The following is a 12650-nucleotide window of genomic DNA, read 5'->3' on the forward strand; positions in this document are numbered from 1 at the left end:
CAATTGTCAAAATTTTGGTGTCGGTCATTCGATTTCATCCTGGACACTACAGAAAATGGGCTAAAAGTGTAAAAAACCGAACTTCTCCTTTAAGTTTCTGTATATTTAAACAGGTCAAAGATCTGCTGACGTTTGCTAGCCTTCGCTTTTGTTGTGAAATATGGCAAAACAAATTTAGATGTTGGCTTTTGAGTATTTTTATTTCTTTAATTTTAACAATTTAATCTGCAGCAAAAGAGATATTGACAATAAAATAAGATTGTAGCTTCTATAAAATAACAATAAAGCTTTTCATTTACATTTAAAGTTACTGCAACTCATTGTTAGGTTTGAGTTTGACTTGTACCATTTATTTATTTGTTTCAACGGGTCACAAAAAATATTTTAAGCGCCAAAACTGGCCATCTGGCCACACATTGGACATCTCTAACTAAGAGCAAATCAAAGCATAACTGGCACAGTAGCTGGAAGATTATTAACCTACCATTCAACTACAGCTGCCACATTTGGATTTTTAAATATGCTTAATGTGAATATTGCTTAATATTTAAAAGAACTATTATAAAAACATAATATAAACAGGTATTTACATAGATCATATAAAACACCCTCTACTCTTATGTTCTCACCACCTGCTGTTCAATTAGACCTAATTTAACTTGGTTTAGGACACTTTGTTTAAATAAAAAAATTAGGAGATGATGTTTTAATTAACAATGAGAGGGAGCATAAAGTTAAAAGATTTAACTAACAAATAATACAGAATGGGAGAATAAAGAAGCAGAATTATGAAGGATAATCTGAGCCACTCTAACTATAAGCTTTATCAAAAAGGAAAGTTTTAAGCCTGCCCTTAAAAGTAGACAGGGTGTCTGCCTTTTAGACTAAAACTGGTAGTTTTAGGATAGGAGAGATGTGATCTCTCTTTTTAATTTTCATCAGAACTCTGGCTGCAGCATTTTGGATCAGCTGAAGACTTTTAACTACAGTTTGTAGACTTCCTGATAGTAAAGAATTACAATAGTCCAGCCTTGAAGTAACAAATGCATGGACTAGCTTCTCAGCATCACCCCTGGACAGGATATTTATAATTTCTGCAATATCCCGAAGATGAAAGAAGGAAATTCTAGAAACCTCTTTGATATGGGATTTAAATGACAGGTCCTGATCAAAAACAACACCAAGATTTTTTACTTTATTATTTGAAATCAGTTTAATCCCATCCAAATGAAATGACTGGCTAATCAGCTTATTTTTCAAAGACTCTGTGTTACTTTCATCTGTATTTCTAGAGAGATATAACTAGTAATATCATCAGCATAACAGTGGAAATTAATCCCATGCTGTCTAATAATTCTACCGATTGGTAGCCTATATATAGTAAAGAGAATCAGTCCTAGCACTGATCCATGTGGTACTCCACTGGTAATCCTGGAGCATGAGGAAGATTTATCATTAACATGAAGAAACTGAAATCTATCAGATAAATAATATTGGATAATTCCACTAAAGAAGCAATTACTGTCATTAACTTTTTTACCTTTCTCTTACATAGAAAATACATCTGATTTGTGTTTCTTTGTTCCTTTTGTGTGTTTGCTCTGTTTCTCAAAACCCCCAGTCAGTCGTGGCAGACATGCATGCTTGGAATGAGGGATTGCTGCAAAAACTATGCAATTGACGAGCCACTGTAACTGCATGCTCAATTCTGTGTTAACAAATAATATCAATTAACTTCATAAAGTGCCTTAAGATTGAGTTTTTTATTGTCTTTATATTGATAAAATAGATTTTAGTGAATGTCTCAAATGGATATGTTGTCCCTACAGCAGGGTAGCCCCTTGTGAAGATGCTGCTGAATCTGGTAAGAGTGTCATTTTCCACAGAGAAATAACCGCACTGCCCTGGGATGTTAATACCACCAAGTCGGGTCGTAAGGGGAACAAAAGTAAGTTCTTGCACATGACGCCATGTGATGGGCCGTGTCTACATAACTACATAAAGTCATCAATCCAAAAACATTCAAAGCATCTAAAGCATTCAACAGTGACAAAGCTGTAAAAATAGGATATTTGTCAAAGGGGAAGTTATTTTTTTTATTTCTGAGAATATTGGAAATGTATTAAATCGCTGCATAGGTCCTGTTGCATGTTTACAGTGGTACTGATGCTTCATCTATCTAAATCTATATTTTAACAGTTAAACTTACAGATGCTTGATGCCCCTATTGTATAGATACCATCCCCATCGCCTCACGGGAGGAAACGCTGGACTTGTTTGAGTAGAGGATCAGGAACACACAAGAGAGCATAAAAGGGTGAATGAGAGCGAGAAAAATGAGCGAGTGAGACAGAGAGCGATACACTAACACTTCCTTTGATTCTGCTCAGATGTGTCAGCGCCGCTCAGAGCGAGTGTCTCCCCATCGACTCGCCGCGGCGAGGTTCAAAGCGATTCTAAATCCCATAATGAAGTTAGTGCCGCTCCTGTGGACACACAGCGTGCTCACTGGTGAATGCCCTCATGCTGGTCCGACCAACACTAATTACGTGTGAGGCTTTCTGAGCACGTCTGAAAACGCTATTGTGGCTCCTGCTGTTTGTAGTGAGAGGATACACGGACGCACGATGCCACGATGCATCCAGATTCACAGACGCGGTTCAAAGCCTTCGGATGAACACAAACTTGGAAGCATCATCAAACAGATGGCGGCCCACTGTTGTGGTTTAAAGAGATGACCTCATGAGAAAATTCTGAATAAAAAGGGATTAGTGCTTTGATACAGTAAGCAATAAACAACTCTGGTCATCTCATTTTCTTTAGTGTGCATGCTTCTAAACAGCCTGCAAGGAGGATGCTAAACTTGGTAATTTAAGGGGAACGGATAAAAGCAAAATTAAATAAACTTTTTAGTTTCACTTTTTTTCCTTTTTTTCCCCTTTTTTGATCTTTTTTTCCCCCCTTTCTATTCTTTCCTTATTTTTTCACTTCTGTAATCAATATTAATTTAAGAGTTTTTCTTTAAGTTTTCCATAAATCAGTGAAGCATATGATGCCCACAGTGATTCAAATTGTTACTTGGAACAAAAACCTTATTAAAGGATGAAGATTAGGAGACGATTAACAACATACTCATTTAGGGAACAGAAAAAGACACTGCAGAGTAAGTGATGCACAAAATTATCTATCAAAACAAAACAACTTAGGAAAAATCTAACCTTAAAATGTCTGTGGATAGATGAGCGAAAAATATGAACAGGGAATTAAGAACAACATTTTATAGATCTTGAAATCTTGAAAATAAATCCAATTTATTATTGACTTTTCATTGTTTTTCAAAGTTCATAAGTAATCAAAAAACACTTCTGCCTACTTAATTTTTTTCTTTTGTGAAGGGTTCCTCAGGGCTCGATTCTTGGTCCTATTCTTTTTTCTTTATAGCAGCCCTTTCTGCGGTCTTTGAAAATATGGCACCTCCTCCCATTTTACACAGAAGTTGTGAGATTTTGTCTATGTTGTATTTCTGTTTGTATTTTAACTGGTGTGCCGTCTTGGCCAGGTCTCCCTCGAAAAAGAGATTTCAATCTCAAGGGACCTCCTGGTTAAATAAAGGTTAAATAAAAGAAATAAATAGAAACCTGACAGATATGTGTTCTAATATAATCCACATTCAAGCCCTTAGAATTTTCCCCAGTAATTAATTTTTTTTATTTTTAAAAAGAGCTAAGCACACTTTAATATATGTGGGCCAAGCAGTACCTCATTTAACACACCACATTTCTCCTGCCTTGAGTTACCCTTTAAAAAAAGGCTCATAACCAATAAAGAATTCATTGTAAACTCATATTTCGAATATAATGGCCTTGTTTTTTTGTGTCTCTCTCTTTTAATTCAGCCTTATCTTCCTTCTCAGGCCCTTAGATCAGACGACCAGATGTTCTTATTTATATGAAAACTAGGCAGAAGCTTTTTCTGTTGTGGCTCCTAAACATTAGAATATGCTGCTTTAAATATGGGGCAGGGTCCTTCCTGTTTTTTGAAGTCTCTTTTGAAAACATCTTCTTTCAATACCATTTGGCCTCTGTGTTAATTAACGTGAGTCTCTGTTCTATATTATGTTTTTTATTATTTGTCTTTTAGTGGTTTTATCTCTAATTTTTTTATGTGTAGTTTGTCAACCTGGTCGCTCTGAAAACTGAAGGTTGTGATCTTGCCCTCAAGGTTACAGAGATCTAGGATGTTTTTTTTTTTTCATTTGTCGTTGTTGTTATATGCGCTACTTGAGCTTAGCCTCGATTAAAAAAGCTGTATATATTGGATGAATCAGGGTGGCTTTCATGTGATCTGTGAGAGGGAAGTATCCTCCGCTCTGGTGCTGTACAGCGCTAAGTGAATATCTGTCATTTGGCACTAAGCAGTATTACTTTTCCTATCCCTGTAAGTAAGGTTAATGAGTACTTCTTGGTCAGATAAAGACATGTAAACATTGTTGCTTCGTCTAGTTTAACTTCAGACCCAAGATCATTGATATATATTACTGAACAGTATAGTTATTGACCTGTGCACCCAATGAAAAACCATTGCTTTGCATTGACTCATTGCTTGTTTCTTATCCCTTTTGTTTTGTTTGTTTTTTTAATGAGAAAACTACACGTTATGATACATAGAAATATGTGCTCTTTCTAAACTTAAATCCAAAATAATTGACAGAACTGTGCATTGAAGTGTTAATGAATGCAGCAAGCTGTGCTACAAAGATGCTCTCTGTGGATTTTTACAGCTAATGTATGTAAAAGAAAAGCAAGCATATCATATCAAGCACAACTAGTTTAAAAGAAATTTGTTTAATGCTGAAATACTGTATCAGGGGTTACGGTATTGTGGTATTGTGATTCTCATAAATTAAATAAGAAATAAATAACTAATTATAAATATTCAAATCCATTTAATTTAAACGATTCAATATAGTATTCATATTCTAACATTTTTAATGGCATATATCTGTACATCTCTTAATTTGAGAGTCATTTCATGTCATTTGGGTTTAATTATGTTAAAGTCAAACTTTCAAAGCCATAAGTAATTCTTCTTACAAAAATGTATTAGCCTTAGAGTTAGGGTGTGTCCATATTTGCTGCTATAGGCTTAGGCTGCTGGAGGACTGGGGGGCCACTTTTTATCGTTCTCGCTCATTATATCTCTATTCACCAATTCTGCAGTAGCTCAATCTGACCTGTTCCTGTTTGGCTGTGACACCATTCTGGAGGGAGACATCAGCTGGGCTGCTGCCATCAACAACATCTGTTATAGATCATAGAATACTTAGTTTTGTTACTCTCTAAGACGGAGGTCTTCAACAGGGGTCCGCGACCCCAAGGGGGTCCATAGAGGTACTGTATGGGGGTCGCGAAAGTTTTGGTTGATTAGACTTTTTTTTTATATTCTCCCCTGCAAATGTTTCCACTAATTGAAATGTCTTTAAATCCACATTAACATGAATTCAACATACTGTAGTAAACAGATAAATGGAGGCAGAAGATGTCTTTCAGTCATCAATGCACACATTCAGCGACACACAGGAGCTCTTTCAAGCTGGGCACCATTTCATTCACAATACCTGTCCCCTCTAAGAGGAATCAGAATCAGAAATACTTTAATAATCCCAGGGTGAAATTACTTTCATTAAATTACTCCATCAGTAACAGAGTGACTATAGGACCAGTTTGATATAACACAATTTCATACAATATATATAATTAGGGGGTCCCGCTCCATCTCGCCATCAGTTTGGGGGTCCTTGGCCTAGAAAACATTGAATACCCCTGCTCCAACACATTGTTATGGATGTATTTGCTTTTACTGTGACTAACTCGATGTACTCCCTTTCATCTTTTTTGGCTTGAAAAGTGGACCAGAGCTAATTTTTTTAACTGTCTCTTTCTAGACAGAGTCGCTTATTGAGCTATTTTATACATTTTTTTTTATAGAAATTATTTATGGATCAGTGCTAATGTGTTACTATTTCTGCTTCTGACTTCTTCCTTTAAAATTTAGTTTTTTCTCTCCACAGTCGCTGCATGCATTGCTCAGTGTGAGGGGTTGCTGAAGAGTCAGTGACTAAATGCAAGAAAACATCTGCGGTTGTCACATTCTCATCAAGGAGGAGCAAATCCTAGAATGTGCACAACTCAATGCAATCAGCTGGGTTTCCGCAGACAGAAAACGTTTAACCAATCTGTCTGCATGATCTGATTAAATATTCTTTTTAAGGCATCTTAAGGGTATAGTGTGGTTAATTGGAGGTATATAAATATACTGAACTGAACAGAAGGAAAAAGAAATCTGTTTTTTGCCTTTCTGATGCTGCTTCTTTTTCTGCAGCAGCCCTAAGACAATTCACAAAAATGGCTCCTGTGTGTCAGGACATTATGTCCCATAAAGCAATATACTTAATACATGCCTAATGCTGCTTTATTGAAAGGATCATAGTTATCAGTATTTAGTTACTGATAAACAGCAGAGGAAAACTAAAAATAATCTTGAGTTACACTTTTTCTTTAATATTCTTTTAACGTTTTTGCTATAAAACAACAAATTTATTTCCTATAGTGGGCTGTCAGTTATAGTTTCAGTAAGATGGTTCTCTGCTAACACCAGCATCATTCACTCTTTAAAAAAGGCAGTTTATTCATACTTAAATTATTTTCAAATAATTAATCCTGAATGGAAATAACAGCAGAGTCTGTTAAAATCATTGCTAGAGTTTTCTTTGAATGCAATATCAGCTTTATTATTTTTTATGCAGAGAACTGCTACATCATAAAAACTATTTTTGGTGTAACCTGCTAAGAATAATTTATCATTTCATTTGTGAGATTTTAAAGCAAAATTTATGATTATCTTTCTGCCTGGTGGGTAAGATCAGGTCTAAACTAGGGATTTGTAAGTAATAAAACAAAGTTGCTCCGACGTTGAACTTTCCCATATCTGTCTTTCAGCACAGTACTGTGTCTTTAAAGCTGGATGGGAAAATAAAGCAATGTTATATCTTTCAAATATAAGAAGGAAAGAAAGTAATAGAAGAAAGACGGAAATATAATACAAAAAAAATTTATTTTTGGAGGCGAAGCAAACCAAAGAAAACAGGAAATGTATTCGCTGAAAGCTCTTAGCCACTTGTAATTCTACAATAGCAGGAACCACATCCTTCTCTGTTTGGTCACCCATCTGTGAGAGTAAAACCCACAGATTAAGGGAGCATCTCCTTTAGGATACTTATTTTAAGATAAGATTTATCAAAACCAGATCAAGGCACCACAGCAGAGTCGTTTAGGATTAAAGCTCAAAGAAGGACAGAGATGTGTTGAAATGAGACACAGAAGGAATCAAGAATATCTGACCCACAGTTTACTGTGTCGGATTTGCTGAAGCCGCAGCAGCGGGATGTTAATCTTACCAGGCCGTTACAGTTGCTCAGGGCCACTTTGCTGGAGTGAGGCTGGTCCTGCAGGTGGCCTGTGTAGTGACAATGAGGAGAGTAAGGGTGACTCCAGGCTAATTGGCCCCTCTTCCAGTACTCCACCCTGAACTGGCGAGACAACAGGCCTCCCTGCAGCGTCAGGTTCAGCAGGAAGTTGTTCTGTGATGTGGACAACTGATAGAAGAGCTAAAAGATGAAGAAAAGGAAGATGTGTGAGGCGTTAATGCCTTGATTAGTCTGAAACAGACTGATAATATCTCAATGTAGAGTCTGAAAGCCTTAATACAGAGTCAGGCAGCCTGTCTTCAGTGCTTCGCCGTCTTCTTTGGTGGTATTTCGTCCTCTCTGTGTCCAGCATTTCGCCATATGGTCCTACACGCACAGGGATGGCGATCTCATACTGGTCTAGGCTGGACAGGAAAGCAGCTGTAGAGGCATAAAGTTTAAAGTTAAACAAAGAAGTCCAGCTTAACCGGACTGTCTAATATTAAAACCAACAAATGATTCTGTTATTGCAGCAAGCCTTTGGGGAGAGGCTTACCCCGGTGGTAGGAGAGAACGGAACCATCGGTTCTTTACTTACTACAACCACCAGGCCAAATGCGGGTTGCAATGGCTGCCTTGAAATGTATTTCTATGGGCTGCTGGAGATCACTGTTATTTTCCAAGTCAGTGAGGGGCTGTTGCTCAGAGAGCAGAATTCGTTACGATCACTTCGATATACGTGGATTAAGCAAAATACCAATTATGACATGAATGTGACAAAGGAATATTATTATAAGACAGCCTTAAAAGCTTTTAAGATAAAAAAAAAAAAAAATTTTTATTAATTTGTCATTGAATGATCTATTGAATGAAAAAACTTACATTTTAAATAAGTTAAATTAGGGAAGTTATTTGTATCACTGGTGATAAATAAAGCATTTTTAAGCTATTTATTATGTTTTCTGTTCACCACACTCTGTCTGATTATATAAGTTATGCTTTTGAAGAACAAAAATGTCATACTGATGACTTAGAGGTATCGAAAACCCACGTATTAGGTAATACACTTGGTGTTGAAGTGTTAGAAGCCTAAAAAAGATGGACATGCATGATATAGGCCCTTAAAAGTTTACTTTTGTATATCTGTCCAGAAGTCTACCATTCTCTTAATGTAGTCGTTCGTTCAACAATGTTCTTTAACTACCTTCTGAAGCTCTCTAAAACAGCTGTATTTACCGATAAGGTCATTTCTGAGAGGGAGGTTCAGTTTTTATTTCAGTAAGCCTGGCTCCAGGGAGGAGATCAGTTTAAAGTCCTGCATCAAGTTCTGGTTCCACGTCCTATCTCGGCTACCCTCTTCCACTGAGCCTGCTCAGCTACACCTGATCCTGTCTGCTCCTGCGCGTGACCATCTGGTCACGCTTTCGGACACTGTCAGACTCTGAACCCTCATGGGAGCTTGTGGATGCCTGGAAGTCTGGATCCTGCCACCTGTTCTGTTCCTGCCTGATCTGGATCCTGTTCTGTTTTGTTCCTGTCTGTTCTGGATCCCTGACCAGGATCGGTTTCCAGCATGTCCTCTGGGACTGCAGCACTTAGGGACATTCTTGGACTGGACTTTTAAACCAGAGTGTCTGTGATTGGCCGGTGCCCCGCTACGCATCCTGCAGTGTCCGCGAGCCACAGCTCCACTTTAGTTTTTGTTGTATTTAATAAACGTTTTGAACTTTCCTACTGACTGTCTCTCCTTGAATACTGGTTCCATCTGTCCTCGGTTCATGACAGTTTATATGACTCAGTAATTTAGTAAATAAAGTAAGACACAAACTTGCATGTCTTTACACCATCAAGTATTGGATTTTGTAATATTTTCATGCATTCAATGTTTTTTTTTTGGCTTGTTTAATCTATTTTCAAAGCTCTGTGTTACAAGTCCGACTATCACAATAAAGCTATTGATAATGACGTATCTTTGGCCAATCAGGAAGCCTATTTGATCAATGACTGTCATGTTCTTATTATGATGGTCTATAAAAATGTCTTTTTACATATCTCAAAGGCTTTTTGGCTGCTAAGCGACCCTTTGGTTCCTCTGAGAACTAAAAGATCAGTAACATGTGGAGCATCAACTTGGAAGCATATGGCAACTTTATGCAAAACTGCTTTGGCACAAAACAAAGGGTTATCTCTGCACAACAACTTTTTTCACTGTTAAACTAAAAACTCAACATCCACTGCCATCATTTGAAAATAAACAGCAATAGTTTCTTCTGGTTGCTGTGATTGGTAGAAGGTTTGCATCTGGTGTTTATGGGTGAGCAATATCTAGTGTTTGTTTTCTTTGCTTTGTATTTGCATTTTAAATCTTGTGTGTTTTTTTGTAATAATGACTGTAACTAAACATACAGCAAATTTTTCTTAGAATATAATTGGCTTAGTGATAAGTGTGGGTACCAAACATTTGTCTAAAAAAAATGACTGCATATCATTTTGCATGTCAGGAAGTACAAGTAAGTAAGCTGGTAAAAATTAAAGTGAGTTTGTAAATTGCAAAGCAAAAGTGTCAGAAAGTCAAACAAAGAAGAAGGTAAGAAAGCAAATGTAAGAACAATAATAGACAAAGTAAAAGTATGAAAGCTAAAGCAAAGACAAGTTGTTTAAAAATGAAAGAAAACATGTTTTAGAAAATAAAATAGAACTATTAAAGGTAATCAGAAAAGACAGACTAAAATAGAATTGAATAGAAATCCCTTTTATTGTCCACCAGTGGGAACATTTAGATAAATCAGAAAGTAGAAGCAGAACATAAAAAAATAACAGGAAAAGACAGTAAGAAACTGTATAGAGCGGAACAATTACCATGACAAAAACTACAGTACAAATACTAGGAAAAACACACAAAGACTAAAAAATTATCAACTTCAAAAGTTTTAAAAAGAAAACTCAGTATTCACCAGGGATGTAAACACTATTTATCTTCTTAGGAAATGAAAAATTGTCAAAATAAGGACACAAAAAGTAAGCAAAAAGTAGTAAGACAGCTAAAGCAGATATGGTGATTATTAAAAATACACAAGCAACAATAAAGTGAGCAAAAAAATTACAAAAAGGCAAAAGCAAAAGAAGTAAGAAAGTCATTAAAGGTGAGTAAGAAGATGCAGGTAAATAATATAAATTCAACTCTAATATTACAATCTTAGGGTTCTGGGTCTTTTATCCTTGTGATGTTTATCTAACTGTGATTTAAAGCACCTGAGAGCTAAAAGTCCCTCTGAGGTGTAAGCGTCCCACACAGACACAGCGGTCCACAACGCATCACAACTGCTGGCAAAAAAAACTAGAGCTAAGGACACAGGTGGTATCAGCATTATCTCTGAAGCACAGGAAAAGCTCCTGCAGAGAAAATAACAGGGGCTGTTTTATTATAATAGATAAAAGCCCTGAAAATTACTCAGACCTCACACAGAACGGCGAGACCACCAACACAAATTAGTCTACTGTGTGAATATCGCATCACTTTTTTTTTTCTCCACAGGATTCCTGGCAAATTCCTCTGAGTCCCAGTCTGTCCAGACCACCAGCACCTAGCATGTCCATCCCTTTAATAACTTTCAACCAAATTATTTCAATAATGATACATGACACATTTCAAATTGCAAAAACACTTTAATAGAAACACTGAGGTTATCTCTGGTTTACTCTAGTTAGAGTCATAAAACACAGGTGCTGGAAACAAACCTGTTAATATCAACTAACTTTGATGATGTTAACCTGGAGAAGTTTAGATCTCTCTCGACCTGGTTCTAGTTGAAGCTGTCGGTTTAATGAAAGCCAATCATAGATTTAGATTTAAACTGCTACTGGGGACATATGGAGAGAAATTGGTTCCAATATTATAAGTAGAGAACACTTATAAAAAAGGAACTTAAAGAAAATAAAAAAATAAATAAAAGTTTAGAAAACTTCTCAATCAGCGAGTCTTTCGAAATTTTCTTTTTTTTCTGAATGTAAATATTTTTTTTCCACACTTTTTATTTGTTAATGTTATTTTTCCCGTTTTTGTGGAGAAAACCGGTTTTATCAACTTAATTCTTCTTTTTACCCGTTTTTCCAACACTTTTGGATGTAACAGAATTTGAATTACTGCCTTTGAAAAACCAAGGGAAATTATTCTGCTCTGAGTGAACCTTAGCAACAGCATTTCTATTGGTCGACACACGGACCACCCAGAAGTGCAGAGAGTGAGATATGGAGAACAGGATATGAAGGCTGAATCCCAAATTAACCCCTAAGCACTAACCCTTCACTATCAAGTGTCACTCCCAGTGAAGTCACACTCGCAGCTGTGGAAGCGCCTTGATTGAAAGTGGGGGGGTAAGCATTCGTTGCTATGACAACACTGTGACGTCCCATGTGCGTGGCTGTAGCTCTTTGGCGCAAGTTAACATAACATTAAACATTTACCCCTTTCTTAAAAAATATATATATACCATCAAATAAACTATTTCAAAGAGGATCTTGCCTTTTGGAATTAATTACGTTTTTTTGCATAAACTCACTTGGAATTTTTTTATCAGTGTGACGAAGATGAAGCAAACCAGAGGAGTTTGCTTTTGGCGGAACGCGTCTACTCCGCCAACAGGCTGCTGTTACACTTGCTACCAAATGCCAGCGAGCCAGCAACTGATGCAGACGCGCTATTAAATGGGTATTTTTGGCCCTCCCCACTATGTGGTTTGGGACAGCACTTAATGTGGCGGACCCTCAGCGTGAAGGCGCAAACGGAGGGTTAGTGCTTCGGGTTAGTGCTTCGGGTCCGGTTTGGGATTGGGCTGAAAAGATTGGAAGATCCAAGTCTTTCAAAGAAAAAACATAATCTGACAACAACAAAAAAATTGGGGAAAAAAAGTAGAAAAACAATGCAATGAAAAGTAAAAATTTCGAAAATAAAATCTGAATAAAAAAAAGTCTGTTTATCAGCTATAAATGGAAATCAGCTGTGCTATTGCAGTGAAACCTCTAAAACCTGAGGACAGCTGCCCTCAAGGGCAGGCCTGGTCCAGTGGGTAAACTGAGCCAATTACTACTTCCCAGTTAGCACTAATAGTAGATATACTCTACTGTCCAAAAATAAAGCACATAAAAAATAGGAAAAACCTTAAATCTCCTGAGAAACTTAAATCAG

The 12650-nt window shown here is 36.8% G+C and overlaps 1 protein-coding gene across 5 annotated transcripts in view; it reads right to left on the reverse strand.

The window, feature by feature from the left end:
- LOC107097729 (A disintegrin and metalloproteinase with thrombospondin motifs 10-like) overlaps positions 1-12650 on the reverse strand; it is an 88682-nt gene that overhangs the window by 62602 nt on the left and 13430 nt on the right. For 4 of the 5 annotated variants that reach the window (XM_015394996.1, XM_015394995.1, XM_015394993.1 and 1 more), the window contains exons 3-4: positions 7767-7906; positions 7457-7666 (exon numbers count right to left, since the gene is read on the reverse strand). In XM_015394996.1, coding sequence (XP_015250482.1) covers positions 7457-7666; positions 7767-7906 — 350 coding nt within the window. Of the gene's footprint in view, positions 1-7456; positions 7667-7766; positions 7907-12650 lie in introns of those variants that run through there. The other variant, XM_015394997.1, reaches the window with a different exon arrangement.

This window comes from Cyprinodon variegatus, unplaced genomic scaffold (genome assembly GCF_000732505.1).
Source record: "Cyprinodon variegatus isolate N-32 unplaced genomic scaffold, C_variegatus-1.0 Scaffold717, whole genome shotgun sequence".
NCBI classification, from domain to species: domain Eukaryota; kingdom Metazoa; phylum Chordata; class Actinopteri; order Cyprinodontiformes; family Cyprinodontidae; genus Cyprinodon; species Cyprinodon variegatus.